The 26,717-nt window shown below is 40.7% G+C and overlaps 1 protein-coding gene across 2 annotated transcripts in view; it reads right to left on the bottom strand.

Annotated features, from left to right (window-relative positions):
• The window catches only part of BABAM2 (BRISC and BRCA1 A complex member 2), a 172,440-nt gene that overhangs the window by 134,012 nt on the left and 11,711 nt on the right, over positions 1-26,717 (bottom strand). For both annotated transcript variants that reach the window (XM_056852586.1, XM_056852585.1), the window contains exons 3-5: positions 25,253-25,347; positions 11,514-11,708; positions 6,588-6,662 (exon numbers count right to left, since the gene is read on the bottom strand). In XM_056852586.1, coding sequence (XP_056708564.1) covers positions 6,588-6,662; positions 11,514-11,708; positions 25,253-25,347 — 365 coding nt within the window. The remainder of the gene's footprint in view (positions 1-6,587; positions 6,663-11,513; positions 11,709-25,252; positions 25,348-26,717) is intronic.

Raw genomic sequence — 26,717 nt, 5'->3', positions numbered from 1 at the left:
CATTAATCAAAGGAGTAATACTTTCTAGGCATACTCCATTCATTTTAAGATCTTGAAAAGCCATCTTTATGATGAATCCTCTGCCACAATTTTATCTGGTACCGTAGTATTTTAAGAGTGCCTGCTGTATCCAAATGTATCCCTTTTCCATTTCAGCTGCCCAATCAAAATGCCCAGCAGTTTAATGGAGGTTTTTCATTTTCTGATCTCTTCCCTGAGATTGAACAAGCCTGTGCTTTCTCAAGCAAAATGTACTATTTTCACATCATAAATTGTTCGGCTGCCGCTGCTTTTGGTTAACTTCCCCCTGCATTTATCCCCATGGGAAGGCCCATCACAATGCTGTGGCACACGCAAAACAAAATATCGAGTGTTTTCACTTACGTCTGGGCACAAACACAAAGTGCACGGAAAAACTACCCAGGAAAACACTCCCTTGGGATAGGATTACAAAATGCAACTTTCAAGTTTAAGTATATTTCCCTGCCTGGTTTCAACTGCTGCGTTAGATATCAGTTATTGCATTGCATGCCACTCAATATAAACTGGCTGGGGGACTAGTTTCTTATCAGACACCCCCCATTATTTCAAGCAATCGATAAAATCTATTTCAAATAAAAAGATTATTCAGAAGAAGCTTTCAGTTCCTTTCTACAGCATCTTCAACGGTATGCACACTAATTCTGCAGTTCATAAAATAGTACAGCAATTATTAGTCAGAAAATATGTAGTCAGTGCAACTTTTTACTGGAAAGGTTGTTCCAGCGATACTATTCAGTGACATACTATTTGAAAGTAAATGTTCTTATCCAGTGTGACTATAAAAAGACAGACAACACAACACATCAGACCAAAGCACTTGATATTCTTGGACGAGCAATGCCCACATTATTACCCAAACATTTTTTTCAATTTAACACTCTGAAGAAGAAGATGTCTCATATGCTCTAGGCTTCATACACTTATTAGCAAGACAGATCCTGGCAGAAATTCTTACCAGAATAAAGTCATTGATTAATCAGGCAGAAAATCTGCTACAAGGAATAAAGTAACATATTTGCTGATTGCTACTTCAGGATAGTTCACACATTTGTAAAAATAGAAATTTTCTACATGTGGCTACATGAAAAACAACGTGTAACCCTTCACAATTCACCAGAAGTAACATGCAAACTGAGCATACGTGCGTGCATAGGTAAGCATGACGTTCCACAATCTTTCTACCTCCACACTGGGCTGCAGGGCATGCGGAAATTTAAGGATTCACTGAGGAAACAACAATGATGCAGCTCAGATTTGGTTGTGAATGAAGATGTTGCAGTAATCATGCAAGTCCTGTACACATCTAAGTAGTGATTCAGAACCACTTAAGGTCAAATACCATCCTTTAGTCATGTAAAGAGAATATGATGTGTATATCAGCCTATCAATGGATATCACTATATGAACTAGCTACCTAGATAGTGTACAGTCCCCACTTGAATATAAATATGAGCAAAGGAAGTTATCAGTGATATGTCCACTTGATGGATATAACAATACACTTTATGTCATTACTGGGGAAAGCCCTTTTGCAAATATGACTGTAGTTTTTTAAGTGCAGAGTCCTCACTTTCCCTATATAACCCCAATTGTTTTATAAAAGCCAAATATTATTGTTAAATTCTGACAATAATACCTCAGTGCTACGCAAGCACTCCAGCAATATGACACTACAGGAAGAAGTGAGTGACACTAATGTGCACACTAGTGAGCTAAAGCAATATGCATTTCACCACTGAGCACATCATCACAAGAGAAGCTCCAGTGCTGGATCTTAAATATTTAAAAAAATCCCAGAGGAAATTGTAATTAAAGTATTGAGGTCCAGATTTCTCTCACCCCGTCTCAAACTTTTGTCAGCTATCATTTTTTTAAAAGATATATTTCTCTGCTTTGTGACATGACTTGAGCCCATTCTGGTTTCCTGCCTGTTTTAAGAGAATGAAAGCACAACAAATGTGTATGGTGTCCTCTCTGCACAAGATTTCACATTGCCACGGTCTACCTTTTCTGAGCAACTTCTCCAATAGTTCCTATTTGGCCTCAAATGATTACCTTAAACTGGAAGCAGCTCTTAAACAGTTTGCCACTACGGAGGGTATTTTAACATATGATAATCTAATATAATAAATCATAAATAAGCTAATTAAAATTTAAATACCCATTGTTTACAACAATCCCTAGCCGAGATGAAATGAGACAGAATTAATTTTCCATACATTATAAATGCCAGAAAAGTGAACAGTTTTTATTCGGAACAAGCTTCTACAACAATCACTGCTCAAGGTTAGGCAACCCACCAGCCCTTATACAAACAAGTCACCAATGGTTTATGTATCACCAGAGAGACATCAGTCAGCTAAGATGATTTTCCCCAGCAGTCTTGAATTTTACACAACCTGAAAGCACTTTGCAATCCAGGAGAGGAAATTTGCTGGCTCAAGTGATAAACAAATAAAAGAAAACAGGGCATGTTGTTTGCATGGTTCCTTAGAAGCAAAAGGGAAGAAATTCAAGGTCAGGGAGGGAGAGGCAGTGTGGTCACTATAAGATTAATCTTTCCTCTCTGCATCAGAATAGCCTTTGATCATTTGTTAGTACCTCCTTAAACAGTTGTCACCTTCCTTTCATTTTTTTCTCTCCTTCTGCACTAGACTTTTTCTATCAAAAATGCACAGGAAGGACCTATTGTTGTTGTTGTTGTTAGACTCTCACTTAATGATTGCTTGCCACGTTTCCTGCAGTCTCCAGCATTCTTATATCATATCTCCTTTGCATCCACAAAAAGGTGGATGACCTGTTATGTCCAGTTTTCGGTTGGGAAGGATTGTCGCCTGTACATGCTAAGAGCATTCAGAAAGGTTGTGGAAAGTGCAGTCAAGTCACAGCTGACTTATGGCGACCCCAATACCATGCTTGTTTTAAATAGCTGTGCATATTTATTGTCTTACACTGGCTTTTAAAAATATGTTCTGTGGAGGAAAAGTAATATAAACCTGACACAATTTAGCGGAAAGTTGATCAGACCTCCTCATCTTCAACTGCCAGGTCAGATGTGAATTTTTCACATACAGAAGTAATTTTACCAACAACCAGTTATCCATTCTTCTCTACTCATCACTACCTTTTACATTAACTATTATAAGAGTGATTTGTTCATTTACTTTTCCTTGTCTGAGAACACTGATTTTAAAATACCAATGCAATCTACTTTCAAAATGCTGCCTTACACATCTAGTTTACATAACTTTTGCAAAATATAAAGTGTTGCTCCTTCCCACAATTCTTCCTTACTCCCCGCCCAACAACTTCTACCCCATCCTGTATACACTCCAGGCAGGCTGGAAGATAAGGGGGTTGGATCCAGACTAAATTCTCCACCTGCAGAATGGAATGTCCCTATCTTCCTTCCCCCTACACACAGGGCAGCCTACTTATCTCCACAATGATACCCCCAGGGGATACAGGTCCCATGAGGAACAACATAAGGCAGGTTTGCAGCAGGAAGGGAGAATCCACAGAAACTGCCTATTTAGTCTGGACCCAACACCAGGTCTGCACTAGGACACACATATATGTGTACATATACAAATCATATAGAATCTGGATTTGCCCAGTATAAGAAAGAAATATTTACACATGCAAGAGTGCAGCCATGTTAAAGGGCTTTTTTAAAAAGAAGACAATCTGCTAGTCTGTTTCTACATTTCTAAATCCTGTTATCAGGTGGAAGCATTTACAAGCACATACCACCACATTATTTGAATCAGATTTACCATCTTGTTAGAACCTGTAATTAAAGCAATTTTTGTAAATTAGCAATATAAACACTGAATTATGAGACTGGAATGCAACGGCCATAAAAATAATTATAGGTTATTACTTAATGGCAGCATCTTTCTGCCTCTTATCTAGATCAAACCATACTATATAAAGGACCATGCAACATATGACCCTAAACCTAATCTCTCAAATTTCCCCCTTTATACTTCAAACTCTACTTTACGATCTCAGCTAGCAAACAGCCCATTAAAAATGTAGGTGATTAATTTATACATCTCAATTTTCCCATACTATTTTTTAACAATTAATTGGATTTGTTTTTCTGACACAGGTTATCACAGCAAACATACAAACCACTTCTATTAATCCCAGATCCAAAACAAAATGAAATTTTGAATTTCTCACATGTTTTTAAACAAGGACCTCTACTATACAGCACTAGGGCCTATTCAGCACATTTTAATGATCAATTGCAAGTGGATTTTGCTGTTCCACACAGTTAAATCCAGCTGCAAAGTGCACTGAAAGCAGATTGAAAGTGCAGTATTCAGCACATGTGAAAGCACCCTCAGTGAAAATGATAGCTCTCTCTCCTGATACCAGATTAAGAACATTTTCTGAAGCTCTGAAACTATTATTGTGCCCATTTCCTTTGCCAGTGCTACACAGAAGATTTTTGTTAACACTTGCAAAAGAGACAGTAAAGGAGTTCTGACACACTGTACTTTAATTACAAGTATGGAGACAATATCTGGCATGATACTATGGTAGTAAGAGGATGCACGTGAGGAAAATGAAATTGTAATGATTTGTCCTCCATGAATATAAGGGCTTTAAAAACATGGCTTCAGAAGCACCACTAACCACCATATCAAGGATTCTTGGATGCAACAGTAAAAACTTTTAGGAGCTGATCCAAGCCAGCTAATGTCAACATACAGATTTTCAACTTATCATAAACCAAACCCAAAAGGAAATGGTAAGCATGCTGTTCTTTGGCAATAATGTTGCAAGACATTAAAGTGGTGACTCTTAAAATTCCCCTTTTATATAAGCCTCAGGTATTTAATAGTTACAGTAAATCAAACAATAAGTCAACTATTTAATTTCAGGCAGAAAAATATCTTTAAAATTTTATTGGACATTTGAGTATTCATTTCAACAGAGTCATAAAAGCATAACGCATTCGATAAGGCTGCAAATATTCTTTTGGATTGGATAGAGACAGCATGGTTCCAATCAGTTCTCAGTAATTAGAGCAATTCTTTCTTTATAAATAGAATTCAGGAGACGTAGAAGGGGAAAGCATTTAATTTCCAAAGGCCTTTACATTGTTGGGTCCCTAAAAATTTTAAGAGTACAACACAATAAAAACTCTCTCCATGAAGCTGCACCTAGTTCTTTTCCCAGTGTGAAGCCATCCTAGAATTATTGCTATAGAATGCGCGGAAATAACGGAACTAGTAGCCTATAAATACAGAGAAACACATCCAGTTCATAGTATTCTAACAGACCCAGCACCATCGCTTATGAAGATTACTCAAATTTTCATTTGCAAAACATGCATTTTCACATATATTATTAAATCAGTAACACATTAAGTATATAATCAAATTTTCAACACACAATTCACAGGAATTTGAAGAGTTGTGTGCACTGTGAACAATTCCTCCATTCTGAAAATAGTCACAAACATTTCTGAAGTGTCAGAAGCCTATATCAAACCCAGTAAATAATGCAAAATCATTTCCTAATTACCTTTTTACCTTTTAATTACCTAAAATATGACTTTGATAAGAAATGTATCATTAACGTTTGTATTTTACTAATATATTTATGTCTGTTCGAAGCTTTTAAGAGCCATTTAAATTGACTACATTAATCTGAGAAGCACAGATACTGATGTGGAGTTTCTGGAATTTCAGATTCAAATTTAAATAAATAATTTAATGAGTTTAATAATGATATCAAAAGAAGGCAAATACACCATGTACAAGCCTGGACCATGGCCAAGCACTGGGTTTGTCCATGCTTCATATTCCACATTTAGCCCATCTAACATGATTGATTTGCAGCACAACAGCCCTGATAACATAAGGTTTTCTTTCTTACTCTTACACTCACTCCAACTCTTCTATTAGTTTTCAACAATCATACTGCATTTCCCCCTTCCTTCATGTAAAGCCCAAATCTTTATTGAGCCCTGCATAACTGGGCCAAAGAGGAGACTGATATTTATTTAACTGTATACTGCTCCAATTTCTCCTGACAAGTCACTTTTCAAAGGCTTTTAATTCAATCATTTTAGTTATACCTACAGAAAAATTCTTATACAGGTTTCCTCTACAGTTGGTTTGTTAACCCAGTGCTAAATTTAAAACGGTTAATCTTCTGATTTTATTTATAATACGATATTAACTATTATGTTGAAAACTACTGAAAGTTTGCTAAAAGTTTATGTACATATTGGTATTAGACATTTTACTTCTAGGGGGAGAATATGCTAAAATACAAAGCAAAAGCAAAAAAAGTAATACAAATATGAGTTTAGAAAAAAATTAAATGTAGCGGATAGTCACTATTCATCATGTCAGATGATCAATATTTTCTAATATTAACAGTTTTTTCTCACTCAAGCCAAATCTTTAAAAATAATTAGCTATTGCCTTAGAAATATTTCTGTGTTTTGCTTTGGGGAAAACACAATAACACCTCAAATGAAATTATTCCACCGAGTAAATCAGAAAAATAGTCTATTTTACCTTGAGAAGATAAGTGGGAATGTTGCTGAAGTCCACTGGCAATTTCAAAAGAAAACGAGCTGAAAATTCACCAGTCTGTAAAGCAAGGGGGAGGGGGGGAAACCCTACCGTGAGCATTAATACTGCATAGCATGAATAGTAGTCAGTATAATAAATTAACTCTCTTTAAATTCATGATTAATAGGGCAATGCTTTCATAATCATCTAAAGAGCTCACTTCAGTCATGAGTGAAGTTGAATAAATATTGACAGTTTAGCAAGTAGTATACAAAAAGATTCGTACCTCTGCATGGGGAGGAGTCCATGCAGAAACAGTATTTGGACACAGTGAGGTCCACAAAAAGACTATATTGGACCCTCCACATTATGCTGATGATATATGATGATATATACTTTTTGCAAGCTAAACACTTTCACATCATGTGCTTTCTTTGTTACATTACTCTATCAGATCTTTGTGAACTCGGACACTTAAGGAAAGAGAGATTGCGAGGCACTATCATATATCTAATAGCCAAGTACAGCCCCTGTGTGGATCAAAAAATATATATCTGGGGGCGGGCACATCAGACTCAGACAAGATAATTTTACAAACCTGGGGTAAACCTTGGTGGGGGGACTACATTTGGAGTAACTATACCAACTCAAAATGCTTCCCAATAATGGAAGGAGGGAAGTGGAGAGAGGGAAGCAGAGGAGAGGAGGGGTAGAAGAAGGGACCGTGGAGGCACCAAGGCAAGGGAAAAGAGAGCAGGAGCCAGGGGGGGAAAGGAGTTGTGGGAAACAGGGGGAGAGAGAGGACAAGAGTAAATGGGAAACCAGGAGGGCTTGGGAAGAGGGCGAGCATGTAGGGTGAACAACTGCAGGAACAAAAGGATAGACGGACGGTTGGGGGTAAAAAAAGAAATAATGGAAGGGTGGGCAATCAGAGACAGGGGAGACCTTTTTTCCTGCTATTTGATTTGCATTAATTCCAGTTTCTCCATGTAATCAACAATCGAACAAGACTATGCACAGAAAATTCTACATGACCCAGAACTATGCGAAATGTACTTGCGTGTCAATTTCTGATATTGTCATGGCACCCAAAACATACCAAAAATCAAAGCACAATACTGCTGCAGCCGTGACCTCCTGATTCCTACACTGTTTTCTGCACACAATAACGGGCACACAATTGAATTATCTTGATGTGGCAGTAAAAATTACTATCTCTAGCAAAATACATTCTGAATGGTAGCAGCATTTGATGGAGACAAATACTGATAGAGAGGAGTCGTAGCACCCAGACACTCATACTTGCACATCCACATTCCAGACAGCAAAACAATATTTATTAATTTTTATGCCCTGTTTTTCTTTCCAGTGGGAACTCAAAGTGGCTTACAACAATTCATCCTCACAACAACCACCCTGTGAGGAAGGTTAGGCTGAGAGTGAGTGATTGGTCTGATGTCACCCAGAAGACTTCCACAGCAGACTGAGGATTCAGCCCAGATTCTCCCAGATCTTACTCTAACACTCTAACCAGTACAGCACTCACTCTCAATGCAAAACGAAAACACTCACCAGCAGAGGAGAGAATCACATTTCCTAAGTAGAATACACTGCGGTCTGAGAGCAGCGGAAATGCAATCTAACAATTTGGTGAAATGCCTTAAGCCCCAGGAATAGTGCCAATGTTTGCAGCTCCAAAGGATAACTGTTGGGCTTGTGCTCTGAACGGGCAACGATATTATGAGGGACTCTTTGATAGGTGTTAGGAAGAAAGAGGAGAAACAAGTTGGGAGGGGTCACTTCAGAGTCAGCCAGCGCCACAGAAATACTCTAGCCAGAGAAGGATAATGGGCAGGCAGAGTCCCACCGAAGCTATAGGAGCAGGGATCCCCAACCTTTTTGAGCTTGTGAGCACCTTGGGAATTCTGAGAGGGGGTAGTGAGTGCCAAGCAAACAAGGCTGCTACAGGAAGCGAAGCAAAGTGGAATACCTCCCCTCCTCCCACAACCTGAGAAGGAAAGGCTGAAGGGGTAATGGAACCACACGCTGACTAAGGACCACCCAGTCCTCTTGAGGCTGCCTTTCATCTGAATTAGGGCACCCTTGTGTTACAACAGCCCCACCCAATTTCTGAAAAGCTTGATGGCCATCAAGGGAAGTACTGATGGGGGCCACGGAGCCCATGGGTGGCACATTTGGAGCTTTAGGAGGGCAAAGTTGAGAGTGTGCCCTGTCGGCAGGAAGAGAAAGATACTCCCCTGGGGGATGAGATGAGGTAGGTGAGAAAACCCTTGAGGACACCAAGGAAGCTCTCTTGTGCTCTTTGATCTTGGCTCCATTTTACACACCATGGAGCAGGAAGGACTCCATCTTGACTACATGAAGTAGCACATGGTCCTGAAAAAGTCAGAGATGACCCCCGAGTACTGAAACTGGGTGATCTCTAAACACTTGGAACTTCAATAATTAAATAGCCTATCACTTGCAGTGGTTCCCAACCTTTTTCGAGTCGTGACCCCCTTTTACAATTGCCAAGTAACCTGCGACCCCCGCCACATTTGCATAATAAAGTCATAAATGACATTTTCAATAGGATAAAGAAAACACAATACAAATAGATTTTTCAGAATAGAATTCCAATGTAATATTTAATTAATGTAATATTTAATTTCATTAAATAATTAATTAATATTTAATGTGATGGTTGTGCTTGCATCTGGGTAACCATCTTCAAAATTCGTGGCTGAGTGCTTGTTAAAGCCAACCTCATGTCATCCTCAACATTAGTCTGTTTCTTGTCTTTGAGCAAATAAATATGTAGTATTGCCAACCTCCTGGTGGGGAGATCTTCCAGAATTACAACTGATTTCCAGATGCCATAGATCAGCTCCCCTGGAGAGTGTACTCTATGGTATTATACCCCACTGGGCTCCTCCCCCTCCTCAAACCCTGCCCTCCCTAGGCTGCAGCCCCCCAAATATGTAAGAATTCCTCAACCTGGAATTGGCAACCCTAGAGATCAGGGTATGGAAAGAAAAAGGCAAGCTCAGAGCAGGAGAGAAACAGGCAGGGATGGTATAGAAGAGTGTTTTGATATGAAGCGTTGAAAATCCATTCTCGCAGAGATGTGTAGAGGCAAATGGAATTAAAACTCGAAAGGCGAGCATGGTGTCATTTTTATGCTTTGGCTGGTTTTACCTGATTACATTAGGGCAGGGGTGGGGAACCTTTTTCCTGGAAGAGGCTAGGGTTGCCAGGTCTCCAGCCACCACCTGGAGGTTTGCAAACCTAGCATAGGCTATGCAGGGGAGGGAGAGAAGGAATGAAGGGAAGGAATGAAGGAAAGGAAGGAAGGAAAGAAGGGAAGGAAGGAAGGAAGGAAGGAAGGAAAGAAAGAAGGAAAAAAAGAAGGAAAAAAAGGAAGGAAGGAAAGAGAGGGAGGGAGGCTCCCCCACACACACACACACGCACTCCCCAGTGGCCCGGGGATCTCGAGCACACACACACACACGTACACGGGGAGGGCTGGGGGGGACCCTCCGGCCGCAGCCAGCAAGCACGCAGCCGGGAAATGGAGCACGAGGAGGGCTGGGGGGGACCCTCGGGCGGCCTCAAGGGGGACCGCCCTCTTCTCCTCCAAGACCTAAACGGGCCGAGCCAGGGGAGCTTCCTCAGCCTCCCACACATCCCGCCGCATCATCCGACTGACAGAGAGGCGTGGTGAGGAACCGGAGAGAGAGAGAGAGGCGAGGAACCGGCCGACCGACAGCCGGAAGGAGCCGGGCTGCTGTAGCCCCGCCGCCCAGGGCAGGCCCGCCCACCTCTCAGCTGGGCGGCGAGGCTACAGCTGGTGTGTGGCGGCACGCCACCGTGTCTCTGCAGCCCGGCTCCTTTCGGCTGTTGGTTGGCCGGTTCCTCGCCTCTCTCTCCGGTTCCTCACCTCACCTCTCTGTCGGTCGGCCGGTTCCTCGCCTCTCTCCTTCTGGCTGTCGGCCGGCCGGTTCCTCACAGGGATGGGGGCTGTCCCAGGACAGTGGCGGCGACGCCCCAGAAAACACGTCGCAACCCCCTTGGAGTAAAGAATCGGTGGCATAACACTGAAATTGCTTGCTAATGTTTATTATCCTGCAAGCATGGCAAACTTCACCTTATAGCCATCAATTACTTTTCCTAGAACAAGAAGGGAATGGAGGGCTAGAAGGCTAGCACTTCAGTGCTCACCTCCTAAAGTATTTACCAACAAATACCTTTTCTTCCTATAGTAGGGAGAGAAATTAATCAGTATCTCTCAAGAGGCTGGATTTGGCCCTGTTGCTGATTTGGCCCTGTTGATGGCCCTGATCCTTACACTAACACATCTGAAATCCGACAGAAAGCTTGTGCACGTTTAGCACAGCCGAAGTTGGACTTTTCATTTTGGTCTTTAGCCAGTATGGTATGGCATGCCATGATCTTTAGCTTCACACTAAAACTCTGCAGATAGCTGCTTATCTGGAAATCAAGTTCAAGTAAGGTAATGTAACAGAAGAGGGAGTGGAGGGCAACAAAGGTAAGTCGAGGACATGGTGTTATTGCAAGAGACACACCTAACAAATAACTTCTTCAACATAATGACCAATGTTACCATAAAGAAGGAATCTCTAGAGCCAGTGTGATGTCGTGGTTAAGAGCGACAGGCTCTAACCTGGAGAACCGGGTTTGATTCCTCACTCCTCCACATGAAGCCTGCTAGGTGACCTTGGACCAGCCACAGTTCTCTTAGGACTCTCTCAGCCTCACCTACCTCGCAAGGTGTCTGTTGTGAGGGGGGAAGGCGATTGTAAGTCGCTTTCAGACTCCTTACGGTAGAGAAAAGTGGGGTATAAAAACCAGCTCTTCTTCTTCTAGAAGCCATTATGTTATTTTGCTAGTGACCTTGCAACAGCTTACCCAGTTATTTTTTTTGCCAGCATAGATTTCCATGTTCTCTCCATACTGAGGCTCTTCAAGTAATGTCTGATATTCAAACATGAGGCGAGAGCTCTCACGTAATCGGCTACACTGGAACTGATGATACTGTTGCACAAGTTCTTTCACAACAAGCAGGAGGCATTCAGGGTTTGAGGGATCCCACGAGGACAAGTTCTGCACAACAAAGAGAGGAGGATCAAGTTAATCCATGAAGATAGGAGAAGCAGTGTAAGTTCAGTAGTTGGGCAGCCCCCCACCCCGCTAAACTAAACCATATGGCATTACTTTTGTTTTCAAGTTTATCTTAAATAATATGTTAACTCGCTTGAAGTCTACAAAGTAGATTGTAATGTGACATCTTGTTTCCACCTAACCTGGGCTGAGTTCATATGAACAGAACCAGGTATATTTGAAAAAAGATCCTTGCGTTCCAACCAGGGCTGAGATAAATCATTGTCCGAGGGAAAGGACTGTGATCTACTTTATCAATGTTATGTGAAAGTTTTAGTGCTGTTTAGTATATTATAATGCCGGTCTCATTGCAAGCCTCAATGGGTTTTGCTTTGTAGGATAAGGCAGGGTAAAAACATTTTAAAATAAATTGTATAAAAAAGCATAAGGACACCAGAGAAATCCAAAAGGAACACACACAAAATCAGAAATAGGGTTATATGCTCCAGTATTTTGAAACAATACTTTCTTCACTGTTGTACTAGAGAAAAAACATAACTATTTTTGGGAGACAGGGAAGCTATTAGAACAACATAACTCAGATGTACTAAAAATTCCTAACTTAAATAACTGCATTCAACTGTAGGCACAAATGTATACACCAGCATATCATGTATATTGTAGTAATATCCAGGCTGGATTACTGCAATATGCTCCGTGGAGGATTTCTTTGGGGAAATGTTGGGAAGCTTCAACTGGTTTAAAATGCTGCTGCAAGGCTGCTAACTAGAGCCCACCATGAAGATCATGCATTACCAAGAATTACACCAAATACACTGGATGCCACTTTGCTTCCAGACCTAATTCAATGCTCTACTGACCTTTAAAGCCCTAAACAGCACAGGTCATAAGGAACTGAAAACCCTGGTATGACAACCCCCATAACTCAAGCTCTGTTGTTGCTGCTCTGCATGCACATGTTTATTTTATTTACTGTATTTATAGTTCACCTTTTTCACTGATAATCAAGGCAGATGATATGAGCTAATCAGTGCAATCAAACAGCATAGGAGAACCAATAAGAGATCCAATAGGACTAGGATTATAGAATTAAGAGAACAATGCAAACAATGAGGTATAAGGGATTGGGTAGACACATGGGTCACTGATTCCTTAGCCATGGCCTAAAGACTCAGCTCTCCTGGGGCAGGGAATTCCAGTTTCCCCCCTTTCTTTGGGACTTAGGTATAAAACTGTTTTTATAAATCTCCCTAAGTGCCATTGATTTATTATGTCATTGCTGGCTTTTATCAGGTCTGTTCCTTTACACCTTCGTATGTCTAACTGTCAATGTGCTACTGTTGGTGGTTAAGAGTTTTAGCCCTTTGCCCTGTAGTTGTTAACCTATTTTAAATCTTTACTTGTAGACCACCTTGAATGCTATTTTAGTAGAAAGGTGAGATAGAAATCTAAATAAGTGCAGTGACTAGCTTCAGTTAAACATAAACAGAAGAGCTTGTAGAAATGCCTTGAACAGTTGTGACTCCTGCCAGATTGTTTCAGATGGGTAGCCGTGTTGGTCTGCAGTAAGAGAGCAAGACTGTAGCCCAGCGGCACCTTAAAGATCACCAGGATTTTCAAGGGTGAAAGCTCATATATCTGACAAAGGGAGCTGTGGCTCTTGGAAATTTCCCTGGAAAACCCTATTGGTCTGCAAGGTGCTATTTGGACTTGAATCTTGTTCTAACCAACAAAACAAAGGAAGCTATGACCAACCCATGAAACAGAATAGGAACCTAGAAAGTTGGACTGGATAAATAAGATGCTAGAACTGACAGAAATGGCAAAATTTATGGTGTTGATAAATCAGATGGATAATGTACAATTTTGGGGGGAATGGGAGGCGTGGAGACTCTACTGTGAGAAGCAATTTTTAACTGGACCGTTTAAAGTATATTCTTTGATTTAATCCCTTTGACAACTTTGAATTATGATTATATTAAGATTAAGATATTGAATTAATAATTAGATGATAAGTTAGGATAAGGATAAAATAGTTAACAGGATAGGGATTAAAGCTGTTAGCAAAAGTATAATAAAATTTAATTTAGGATGGAAGAGGGTGAGGGGGGAGTTTGTTTTATATTTTAATTGCTATAATTATTTATTTATTATCTTGTTGATTTTAAATAATTGACGTTTCTATATATTGTTAATGAAATGAAGAAAACAATAAAAATTTTATTAAAAAAGGAACCTAGAAAGTTGAGACGCAAGAATTAAAAATAATATCATAAATATGATTATTAAGTGCAATCACACTTTAAAAGAGTTAACAACTTAAGCCTCAAAGGGTAAATTACACACACACACACATATATAAGGAATCACATCAGACAGTTCAATTGGTTGCACCATAATAACCACCAAGACCACACACACTTCGGCCTATAGGGCCTTCTTCAGTGGTCACAATACAGTGTATACACATGTCTACAATCAGCCAATAGCATATTTTTTGTTAACAGTCAATGCAGGTTGCATGTGAAACCTAGGGATAGAAAAATAATATAAGAAAGTGTATTATAATAATAGGGATATAACCAATTTGGAACTTTGTTATATATATAAAAAATTAAGCTTGCTACTTAGTTCATTACTGGGACTCCAAATATAGACAAAAGTAAAATCAGGCCTGAACTCATCCTGGAGCTCCGACCAATCACGTAAATAAACATGATGCAACCATGCTGTGCCAAAACAGATTTTTTTAAAGATGGCTTTAACCCGATGTAGACATAAACCTTGCTATTTTTACAGAATTTTTTTCATTGGATATGCCCTCATGTATAACTGCACAATGTACCCCCTCCATATTGCCCTTGTTTACTCAAAGTTTGCCCATACAGACCTGCTATTGGCTGAACAACTTCCAGCATGTGTCAACTAGTAAAAGAAATCTGAATAAGGTCCCAAGATTCTAATGTAAGGTTCTGCAGTAGAGAATAAGTGACATAATCCCCCCCGAGGAATGCGTGCATCGACTAAGTAGCAGAGGGAAGGGGCTGAGGGGGATTTTTTTTAATGTGATATCTCAATCTGAGATATAATATTATTTTTAATTACTGTGGCTCAAACTTCTAAATTCCTAGCTTGAATCGGGCTCTGCCAGATTCTGTGAGCTGAAGTCGATAACTGCTAGGTGATTTACACATGTTTTGCAGAGATCAGACAATCAGAAGTGACCTTATCAACTTCAATATATCTGATTTAACAAAGCTAAAGTGCAGTGTTTTGTAGGAAATAAATCTTGCATTACAAGGCCAAAATCAAGCAACTGTTCTCTGCATACCTTGTGTTTCTGTTTCATGGCATTTAAAAAACAGGCTTTCCAGAAACCTGATGTGAGGAATAGCATACTCCTTTCCCCAACATTTTTTTTCTATTGTGTTACATCACAAATATTGTGCTAAAGGAAGTGACCAGGATTTTAATAACTGACCAACACTGGAACTGAACAATTTATTTCTCCAAGTACAACGAACAGAGCCAAAGAAACACCCCCATAACCTTATTAAAAAAGGAAAGGGGAAAAAACAGAAAGAGGAAATAGTGATTTGTTCTGTTCAAACAGTATGGTTGTTCTTTTGAACAAGAAGCTGAACCATGTTGCATCAGAACAGAATTTCTGAATAATTTCTCCGCCCCTTCACATCCATTGTAGAAATAAAAATTATTTCACCAAATGGCTATTTCGTTCCAAAGCCAACTAGATTTTTTTTTAAAGGCAGCAGAGTGGCTGGAAGAATAAAGAAAATGAGGCATACTATCCTGAACAACTTTAGCTGCGGCTTTCAAAAAATCTTCACTAGATATAGGTATTAAAAATAAAGTTTAATGGCTGAAACGTCTTTTTCGAATCATATTGTTTATTTCAAACTAGACTTTTATTTTTTTAAGCATTAGTTTTAAGCACTAGTGTTTCTCTAAAGATAAACTAAGGTTTTTAATTTAAACTAGGTGCATACAAAAACATTAAAACATACACCTGTAATCCCTAAATAAGAGCTGTTTTTAATGCAACAGGTGAAATGAAGAGAAAATATGAATTTCAGCTCAAGCATTACTGTGTCATATTTGCAAATCATACAGTATTTAAATATATTCTTTCTAGGGTTTCAACTGGACTCCTGAACTGACAAGTCATCACAGGCACTCAGATCCTAGAGATGTTACTAGTGCAATGAAGGATGACATCTACTGAGTCTACCTGGGTGATCTTGTATTCTCTTTTTTCCCCCAAGGCCTATTCTGTAATAGTCCACACCGGTACTGAGTATCAGCACCTTTCTTCAAGGCTCTCCCAAACTGTGATGCATCGGTCAGCCACATTCAGCCAGAAAAAGGAGGAGGGAGGCATGCATACACTTGTGGGTGTGCGGAGACCCAAGCCACCATTGCCAGGGCAGGCACACAGACCTGGGTGCACCAAGAGTTGAGCTACTACGGGTGGCAGACATGGGCCCTGGTCTGCACAAAACTGAGAGCTTCTTGAGCCACCATATCTGAGCTAGGTGGGCTGAAGGACCGCAGCCACTGCAAGAGCTGGGTGGGTGGTGAGCTGCCTACTCTTTTTCTTCCCCCTTTATGGAGTGCGGGCAGGCTAAGTGATGGCAAGCCAAGCGAAGGGATGAGTCACCACAGGCACAGGCAGGCAAGAAGCTGCAATTGCTCCATGAGCTGGGGAGAGGCCGTGGCTCAGTGGTAGAGCACCTGCTTAGTATGCAGAAGGTTGGGGTTCAATCCCTGGCATCTCCAGTTAAAGGGACTAGGCAAGTAGATGATGTGAAAGACCTCTGCCTGAGACCCTGGAGAACCGCTGCGGGTCAAAATAGACAATTCTGACTTTGACGGACCAAGGGTCTGATTCAGTATAAGGCAGCTTCATGTGTTCAAGCAAGCATGGAGCCCAGTGGAGAAACTCATAGGGGAAAAGTCTGGACCGGGGGTGGGGGGCGGGAGAGAGAATCATCAGTGCAGATGTAGCCAGTGGTTGCCTGATCTTCTTCTATCTCTTATGGGGGCAAGGAAGAAGGATGAGTGGGTAAAGAAGCCAGATGGGGAAATCAGGCCAGGCAACAGGACAAGCTGTCACAGCTCCAGGTAGGCAAGGAGCCCCTGCTGCCCCATGGACTGGGTAGGTGTGGAGCCCGACAGAGGAGCTGGCAGAGGAAGAGCCCAACAGGGAAGGAAGAAGTGGTGGTTGGTCATCTGCTCTCCTTCCCTCCCTCTCAGGGTGGGAGAAGTGAGATTTCTTCCTCCTGAAGCAAAAGAATAATGTTCAAGTTAAATGTTCAAAGTCCTTCTCAACTGCGTTCCTAATTTTTCAAGCAGCCCTTGTCCCCGTCTTTTACAGCAGCTTGCTCTGCAGACGTTAATGATTTCCACGTTGTAAAAAGGCTTTCTCTGCTTTCTGCAGAACAACCACTTATTAGTTCAGGGTTTTTTCCTTATCAGTGGACAACTCTGCCAGCAAATCAGTAGTAAAAGAGTTTAGTACATTTCTGGAAAGGTGAGGAGAAACAAAATCAGAATGTCCCCAAATCCACTCTTATTGCTACTTTTAATTCACAGGTAGCCTTAGGTTAGGCATGCCACAGCTTTTCAGTCTACTGTTTACCCTGGAGATAATAATACTGATCTATTTTACAGGGTTGTTAAAAAGATTACCAGATAATGGCCTGTATCCAACCACACCATTAAGAAAAAAATTAAGTACCCTTTTCTTAAGAGAAAAGAAAGCCCTCCAACATGTTGTTCCTGAGGCTTGGCAGACTCTCAGGAACATCCTAATGGGGATGTGCAGAGTGAAGGGAATTGGTGGAAACCAACACAACCTTATACATAAGCACTGGAACTTTAAAAAAAACAAAAGAGCACCGCTTATCCCACCAGACACTTGAGATTTATACTGTGTTCAGTTCCCAAATTATTATGTACTTCATTCATACTCCTCCTTTCTCCCCAATAGGGACCATGAAATCCTACTCTGGAGAATTCTCCAGAGCTCTAGAGGGGTTTTTCAGGGAGTACAGGGGGTGCATGTAAGAGAAAGGTTCTTTTCTGTGAAGATGATGATGGTTTTTATGATTTACATGTTTGTTCAATGATCTGTGGTCCAGAGTCCTGAATAATTAGAGCAAAATTACTGGGACAGCAGCAAAATATTACACTGTCCTGTCTGTCCTCTGCCTTAAGGCCACACTCAACAAGTTAGACAACTCCCCATACAAAACCCTTTCTACTGTATCAGGGCCAAAAGCCACAAGTACACTCTTGCCTCATTTCATTCAAATAAAGTCTTCCTAAAATGCATGTTCTTATGTATTATACTGCTGATCCCCACCTTTCTCTACCACTTAAGGCTCAAACTAGCTTACAATCACCTTCCCCATCCCTCAAGTGACACCCTGTGAGGTAGGTGGGGCTGAAAGAGCTCTAAGAGAGCTGTGACTAGCCCAGGGTCACCCAGCTGACTTCATGTGTAGGATTGGGGAAACTAACCCGGTTCCCCAGATTAGTGTCCGCTGTTCATGTGGAGGAGTGGGGAGTCAAACCTGGTTCTCCAGATCAGAATCCACTGCTCCAAATCACCACTCTTAACCACTACACCACACTGGCTCTGCATGAGAAGCTATGAAACCATTATTCTAGCTAGACAAACAAACATCAGTGCAAGAGCTAATCAGAACAACATCAGACAAGGCAACATATATTGGCAGAACCTTTCTATTTTCTTCAGTGGCACACTTCAGGACAGTGTGACTTAAAGCAACTTTGCTGTCTTTACCAGATACTTTGAAGTGAGTCAGATTTCAGGAACCAATCAATTTACTTCAATTTGTTTAATATCTACAGTAATTATAACAATCAGAACATTCTGTGGTTGAGTGGTCATATGCATAGACATAGAGATAGGAACTCAAGCCTGCACACAATTCTGCTGACTGATGCAGCAGGAGCAATGAAACATCTGTTGCAGGAAAGGTTGGGAGGGTGTGAGACTGGACAGATGACCACTTGAACAGTTAAAGGTCACTAAAACACAGCTTTGAGCATTACCCTACCAAAAGATGTGTTCCACCTGGTTCTGAGGTCAACAGCCTATTGTTCAAGACAGGGCTTCTTAAACTTTTCCCACTCGCGCCCCCTTTTGGCCTGAGAAATTTTTATGCGACCCCAGGTATATAAAATAGATATACAAATCAAACATTTACAGATAATAAATCATAAAGAAATTTATTTTAAAATAATTCTTTGGTATACATGAAAGCTGGACAATGAAGAAAGCTGACATGAAGAAAGTAGACTTCTTTGAAATGTGGTGTTGGAGGAGAGTGTTACGGATACCGTGGACTGCCAAAAAAAAAAAAAAAATCAGTGGGTTATAGATCAAATCAAGCCTGAACTGACCCTAGAAGCTAAAATGACTAAACTGAGGCGATTGTATTTTGGTCACATTATGAGAAGACAAGAGTCACTGGAAAAGACAGTCATGCTAGGAAAAGTTGAGTGCAGCAGGAAAAGAGGGAGACCCAACAAGAGATGGACTGGTTCAATAAAGGAAGCCACAGCCCTCAATTTGCAAGACCTGAGCAAGGTTGTCAAAGATAGGACATTTTGGAGGATGTTGATTCATAGGGTCGCCATGAGTCGGAAGCAACTTGACAGCACTTAACACACACACACATATAATTTTACCATTTATTAAAGATGACAGCAAATTTGCATACTAATGAGATAGGCGTGCTTGTTTCGCGACCCCCACATTCAGTTACGCGACCCCATATGGGGTCACAACCCACAGTTTAAGAAGCTTTGGTTTAAGAAACATGGATCACTGCAAACAATTGGCAGTTTTATACAAGGCCCGAATAGGCACACCATTAGCAAAAGTCTCAGATGTGGCAACCACTCTTGTAGTGCAAGTCCAAATTTTATCTTGATTTATCACCCATTCAGCCCCGAAGATTTGGGGGGGGGGGAATATCACAATCTACTTCATTCTTCCCCTCTATTTGTCCCCTATGATTGGAGCCAGAGGTCTCCAACCTTTTTGAGCCTTTGTTATTCTGACATAGGAGGACGGCTGCATCTACTAAATGGCTGCCACAAGAGGCAGGACCCAACTACAGAATGTTCAGGGACTAAGGCAGTGCAAAACTCTTACAGTAACTCTTCAACATTTCAGACAGAAGCTCTGTTTTTCAGGATGACTTTTAAAACGAACATATTGTTTAAAAATATTTTTGCATACACACATCTTACCTTCAGTCACACAGTGTGTGATGTATTGGCAGCTGCTGCCAAAGCAACTTTTACAAAATCTGCACAGCAAATCAGATCTCCAAAGGCCAATCAGAAGACCTGCTGGGCAAAAGCCCCACTTTTTTTTTTTTTTGTCCTTGCCCACGTTTTAAAAACACTTGGCAGGCACCAGAAAAGGTGTCAGCAGGCACCATGGTGGCCATGGGTGATATGTTAGAAACCCCTGTTTTAAGCCATTCAGCTCAGAGGAAGGAATTTTAAACTAAAATTTAACAGGAGGATCACCATTCCATTTTAAGAGGCAGAAAGCAAAGTTTTATTTTGTGTCACTGTGTAAGGTGACACATAGTTGAAGTTCTACAAGGGTCTACAAAGGTTTACTTCAATAGGACCACTGCCTGAATTTCATCATACCCGATGTCCGCTGATCCAAACTCTAGCATTCATTTTTGGCTCAAAGACTTTTAATGATCGGATAAAGCCTAAGGCTATACTGTCAGTATAATAGCTCTGGACCTGACAAGTCATCTCCATACATCTGCTCTGACCAGTTGTAATGCTAGGAAAGACCAGCACAAGACACAATTCTATCCCTGTCAATAAGAAAATAAGCAAATAGTTTAATTAATGGAACTTGTTTTTCTTAAGAATCTGCTTAAGCATCCAGGTTGCTGGAATATCTTCCAGGAACGTGACTTTGAAGAAGACAGCTTGATACTGTTTTTCCTGGCTGCACTACAGAAAACAGCAAGATCTTCATTTAGTGTACTTTTTCATGTTTTTAGGGGAGGGGAGTAAAATTAAGCACAGTAATTGTCAAGGAAAATAAATGTCAGGAAACACAAGACGTCAAACCCTTGATAGTTAATAAGCTAAAATTTATGCAGAGTTTTTTTCACTGATTAATCACAAGTATGACACAAGTTCAATATGCAAGCATAAGTGAGACTTGACTAATTTATAGTGATATGCTTTAAAAGAACTTTCTATTAATATTCTATTTAAACAAATATTTTATTTTGAAGAAGGGCTGTGATATTTTCCAATGCCACATATACAAAGCCAAAAATGAAATGCAGTTATCTGAAAACTGTCCAGTTCTCTCGGCATACAATAATCTTTTCAGCTGCCTCATATCTTTACATTATTTTTACTGTGTCTACATGGGAAACCCAGGAAATGTTCACACATTTTATTTCCAGGTGATATTTTTAAAATACACCTAAAGGTGACAAGTGTTAACATAACATACATATGCTTGCAAATACATGCATCATACAGGTACACTTATCAGGGAATAAAGCTCATACCCTGCCAGAAATTTTGTTAGTCTTTAAGGTGCTACTGGACTCTTGCTCTTTTCAACTGCTACAGATCGACTAACACAGCTACTCATCGTGATCTATCTCCAGGGAGTAAGGGTGAGACAGACAAATGTTCTCTCTGAATAACGTGTGACCCAACCATAAAGCCGTACTATCAACTTCTTTAACATTTGTATTAGGACCTTGAAATGTGCCCCGTTAATGGTAAGTTACTTTTGTTGTTGTTTTTCCTGAAATAGTATTAAGCATTTCAAAATGAAGGATGCTGAAGATAAACTAGATGTGACACCTATGCATAATTGGGATGTTCCATGTTGAGTTTATTTGGGTTTTTGTTGTTGTCGTTAACAGCCTTGGACAGGAGAGGAAAAGGTCAGGGAAGCAGGTTCAACCCTTCCTTTGTTTCCCCCCCCCCTTTCTAACAGTGCCATCCTAAGCAGAGTTACACTCTTCTGACAGCAGTTTGCATTTGCAGCTTAACATACTGTTGCAATTAATGCCCATTCCCAGTTACACGATGCCAGGAATCAAGGCAATGTAATGTTAGAGACAACTTATCAAATCAAAAGTATCCCTTTGAGAACAATACTTCTGTTACAAAAATGGGCAGGAGTTGCAAAATGAAAAAAGATCTTGAGAAGGTTGTTGGATCCAAGATTCCATTATTCAAGCAAATTAAGAATTTCACTTGCATATTCATGAGTGATTAGTGACTTTCTTTCCAGAAACATAATTATGATCCAGTAAAATGAACCTAAAAAACAAGAAGCTGTTAATTTAAACACATTTCTCAGTTGAAAATGAGGAAGAAAAGGGAAGATGGGGCTTTCGACTTCTAAAATGTGGTTGCAGAAAACTAACAGGTTGAACACTTGGTAGCATTCAAAAACGTCCTGAATGTCTGTTTGAAAAGGCAGTAAATGCATAAAAGCAAAATCTTTACACTGTGGTTAAAACAAAATTATTTTAACCTGAAAATTATTTTATTATATTAGAATGCTGCAGAACAATGCCGTGATTAAGTAATTTGCTAGAAAAGCCTTTTGACATGAGAATCACCACTCCAATCCCACCACGCGCCATTTTGTACAACTCTTGATTAAGTAACTCATGTATAAAGCAATGTTTCAGAAATTCTTCCATTTTCTAATAATCACATTCAAGAAAGCAGTCCTGCAGAGCTATATATTTCCTTCTTGCATGTTCAGAAGACCATTCTAGCCATTTATAATTAACTGGCACAAACAGCAACTGCTAGGCAGACAGTTTGAAGGCAAGTACAAAAACCTATCTATCTGAGCAGTAGATTTGAGCCCAACAGCACCTTCAAGACCAACAAGATTTTCAGGGTATAAGCTTTCAAGCATCAACGCTCTTTGTGTCAGATATAAGGTGGAATGGGGATTTCTGAATCCTTACATCCCAGTTGGAAGGTGGAAGGGATGTTACAAAGAAGGAACTCAGGTTGCAGAGGTACAATGCACATTGTAATGATTCTGTTTCACATACAGTAGTTTTTTTGTAATAGAATCTATGTTGACATTATCTAGTTCTTTCCTTTTATTTTCCAAGTCATTATATGTCTTTTTTATCCTTTTTTGTGTGTTTTGCTTCTAATTCTTATTTCTGCCTGCAACTTCAATTTTCACAATTAAATTGAAGGAATGCCAATGCATGCAGTGTGGGAAGCATTCAAATCAGTAATAAGGGGGCTATGTATTCAAGAGATGGCCAGATTAGAGAAGATTTTCTATTCCTTAGCTCCATCATCAACCAAAAGGGAGACTGTAACCGAGAAACCAGAAGGAGATTTATACTGGGAAGGGAGCCATGAAAGAGCTAGAAAAGATCCTTAAGTGTAAGGATGTGTTGCTGGCGACCAAGGTCAAGATACATCATACCATAGTATTCCCCCTTACTCTGTATGGGTGTGAAAGCTGGACAATGAAGAAAGTTGACAGGAGCAAAGTTGATTCATTTGATATGTTGTGTTGGAGGAGAGTTTTATGGATACCGTGGACCATCCAAAAGACAAATCAGTGGGTTTGAGATCAAGTCAAGCCTGAACTCTCCCAAGAAGCTAAAAAGACTAAACTGAGGCTATCATACTTTGGTCACATTTTGAGAACACAAGACTTACTGGAAAAGACAATAATCTAGGAAAAGTTGAAGGCAGCAGGAAAAGAGGGAGACCCAACACGAGATGGATTGACTCAATCAAGGAAACCATGGCCCACAGTTTACAAGTCCTGAGAAAGGGTGCTAATGGTAGGACGTTTTGGAAGTCATTAATTTATAGGGTTGCCAAAAGTCAAAACTGACTTGACGGCAATTAACACACACAAGTAGGGTTGGCCCTGCTTAGTACTTGGATGGGAGACCACCAAGAAAGTCCAGGGTTGCTGTGTAAATGCAAACAATGGCAAACCATCTCTGTTCATCTCTTGCTTTGAAAACCCAATGGGGTCGTCATAAGTCAGCTGGAACTTGAAGGTGGTCACAGACCACCACAGTCTGTCATGTGCCTGACCCAGACAGCATCTAAACAGTGGTTTTCAGTATTTATCATCACGCTGTCACTTAACAAAATGTTATCTAACGTTCTTGACTGTTATATTCTCCCTCCCTCAAAGCATGTTCTTGTCCCTATTACAGCACAACTGCATAGCTACCAGTTTTACAGCCTTACCTAAAATGATGGAGCCCAGAGTACACCCTACTTTGTGTCCATGCTTCAAGGTATTTATACAGGACTGCTGCCAATACAAACATCATCTGTCTACTATAAAACAAATCCTATTTCATACCCAAGCAACATTTAACAACTGCAAGCCTAAACCACAGTCAGCTCCATAGCAAGAAAATTACTTCTACGAGGCCAGAGTGAAAACCTATGTCGAAGATAGAGCAGCAAAAACCTAAACTTGGCTGGTTCAGTGTGTTTGAAATTATTTAATTGTAGGCTTTAGGGAGGTAACTTTTTAAGTGTGTAGTACAGTTAACCCCAACGCGGTACCCCTGTATACCATTTTGCCCATCAGCATGTTTTCTGGTGCCCACTTCTATATTCTCCAAAGCATGGAGCCAATCCTGGCTTTCTTCCATCTCACTAGAGCAGGAAGTGCTTTAGACAAGGCCAGAAATCACTGCCTACAGAACAGCTGCTTGCAACCATCAAATATTTTCTGATCTCCCCTAGCCCCCGTGACAGCTATTCCAAAAGTATACACAACAAGGTAAGGGTTGTCTGACCTAGTACTTGTCACTTTTCCAGTGCATCTGGAAAAAGTTTAACCTCCTTTTCCCAGTGCTGTTATATCCTTCCCAGTGGCTCTTAAGTATTTTTCTTTTAATATGGGAGATGTGACGCCTTCACGGATCTCCAGCACCACATCTAGTTTGATCCTTAGAATTACTTTTTAAAGTGAATGCAAAAGAGTTAAGAAATTATTCAGAATCTCTGAGGGGGCTGGTCCCCCCCCCCCGGGATTTCCCTCACACATACACACAGTGTCCATGGATATAATATTTTGGAAAAACACAGAAACATTAAAACCAATACATATATGTGCTATACAACAGTTAAAACGGATAAGCAATATTATCTCCTGTTTAAAATATAACATCTTCAACAATACTTAAGGTAGGCCAATTAGGTCTATTTATACCCCTCTACAACAAAAAGCTGAAGGTACCTAACAGTAATGAAAATGATACAGTGGCATCATTAGAAAATGTAATAATAGCAGCAAGTAGCCTACCAGCACCAAATGCTGGCTGGAACAAGGTACTGTTCCATGCTCACTAAAGCAAGCAAAGAGATGGATTGACACACGTTACTGGGGACAAAGCTAAAAAGCCAAGAGGGTTGGTGAACAATGTAGGTGTACTCACATGTAAGGCAGAGGGATCAGGGAGGAATTCAGCATCTTCTCCAAAGATAAAATCAGGTGGCAGTTCTGGATAGTGAGCATTAAAAATTATATCCCCTAAAAAACAAACAAGGAAGGAAAATATCTCAACTGTTGTCCTGGGAAAGTCAATGAACCCTGTTTGTGCAAAAACCCCTCCTTGTATATGCAAATTACACACTAATTCAACTCCCATAAATCTCAGCCAGGAAAAGGTAGCTATTTTATTTCTCTACTAGTTCCTTAAAATAATGGTCCAAAACAACATACATCATAAGGAATGCAGTAGAGGTCCAGTGGCACCTTGTAGGCTGATTCCATATATTGGTTCCCCCTCTAGCCCCCCAACACGCTGCTGTGTGCAACTCACATGAGGAACAGGCTGGTGGGGGGTCTGAGGGAGTGTGCGGCTTCCCTAGCATGGGAAGGGGAGCAGTCTTTGGGTTCCATACTCCCTCATGGCACTGCAGGCAACTGAAAATCCATGCAGCTTGGTGGTGCATATGCCGGAGACCCATGGGTGCAGCACAGAGGGCCCGCAGAGCAGATTCCCTGTAAAGATGATGAATCTCCAGGGAGGCTCATCAGCTGGGCCATCCTGGTCCCCCTTTTATGGTTTGTGGGGCCAAAACAACAGTTCCAAGGCTTTTGCCTGACATTGGCCTCTCCCTATGTGGGGACTGAACCAGGAGTCCTGGCCATGCTATCTCAATGCCTTTTCACTGAGCTATGCCTGTCTGTGCAATGGTCTCTGCCTGGCCCATGTGGCTAGTGGAGAGGTCAGGGCTGCAGTGGATTGCCTAACTTCGAACCTACCTTCTTGGCCCAGTAGTTGTGATCATGGTCTCAGGTGGAGTGGCTATTGGTCTGTATTGACTAGGCAAACAGCTTCTCTTACATGTGTGTGTCTTTAAAAAGTTTTGTCCAGAGTGTTTCTGAATTCTTCAACTATGTTCACATAAGGCAGTGCAGGTGCCTGGACCAAAAATGTGAAGTGGTGACTACAGTGCTCCCTTTTGCAAAGTTTCATTTTCAGACATTTCAGCTGTATCTCACGGCTGAAGATAGAATGCTTACATGGATGTATGTGTTTGTCTCTGAAAGGTATTCATGTTCCATTCTCACTGCATGATCTCATGTGTACACCACACCACCTGGCACTTACTTCCTGAAAATTACTACAGGAGAGTATCAACAGGCTTGGAACATAAAGAACTCGTTTTCCCCACACTTACTTGCAGTTCCCTTTTCTGATGTTTTCCTCTGAATAAAGATGGATGTTGAGGAGTAAAAACATGACTGATTAAAACCACATGGCTGGGCTATGTCCACCAGCTTTTCTAGAAGGCTCACTGTCGGCAGCAGCCACCAAAAGATGGTAAAATAGTGCCTACCATTTCAGTTAAGTGTTCTTTTTTATGCCAGCCATTGAGGGTTGCTCAGAGCAC

This window comes from Euleptes europaea, chromosome 7, assembly GCF_029931775.1.
Source record: "Euleptes europaea isolate rEulEur1 chromosome 7, rEulEur1.hap1, whole genome shotgun sequence".
NCBI lineage: Eukaryota > Metazoa > Chordata > Lepidosauria > Squamata > Sphaerodactylidae > Euleptes > Euleptes europaea.
This window is presented reverse-complemented; position numbering and strand designations above follow the sequence as displayed.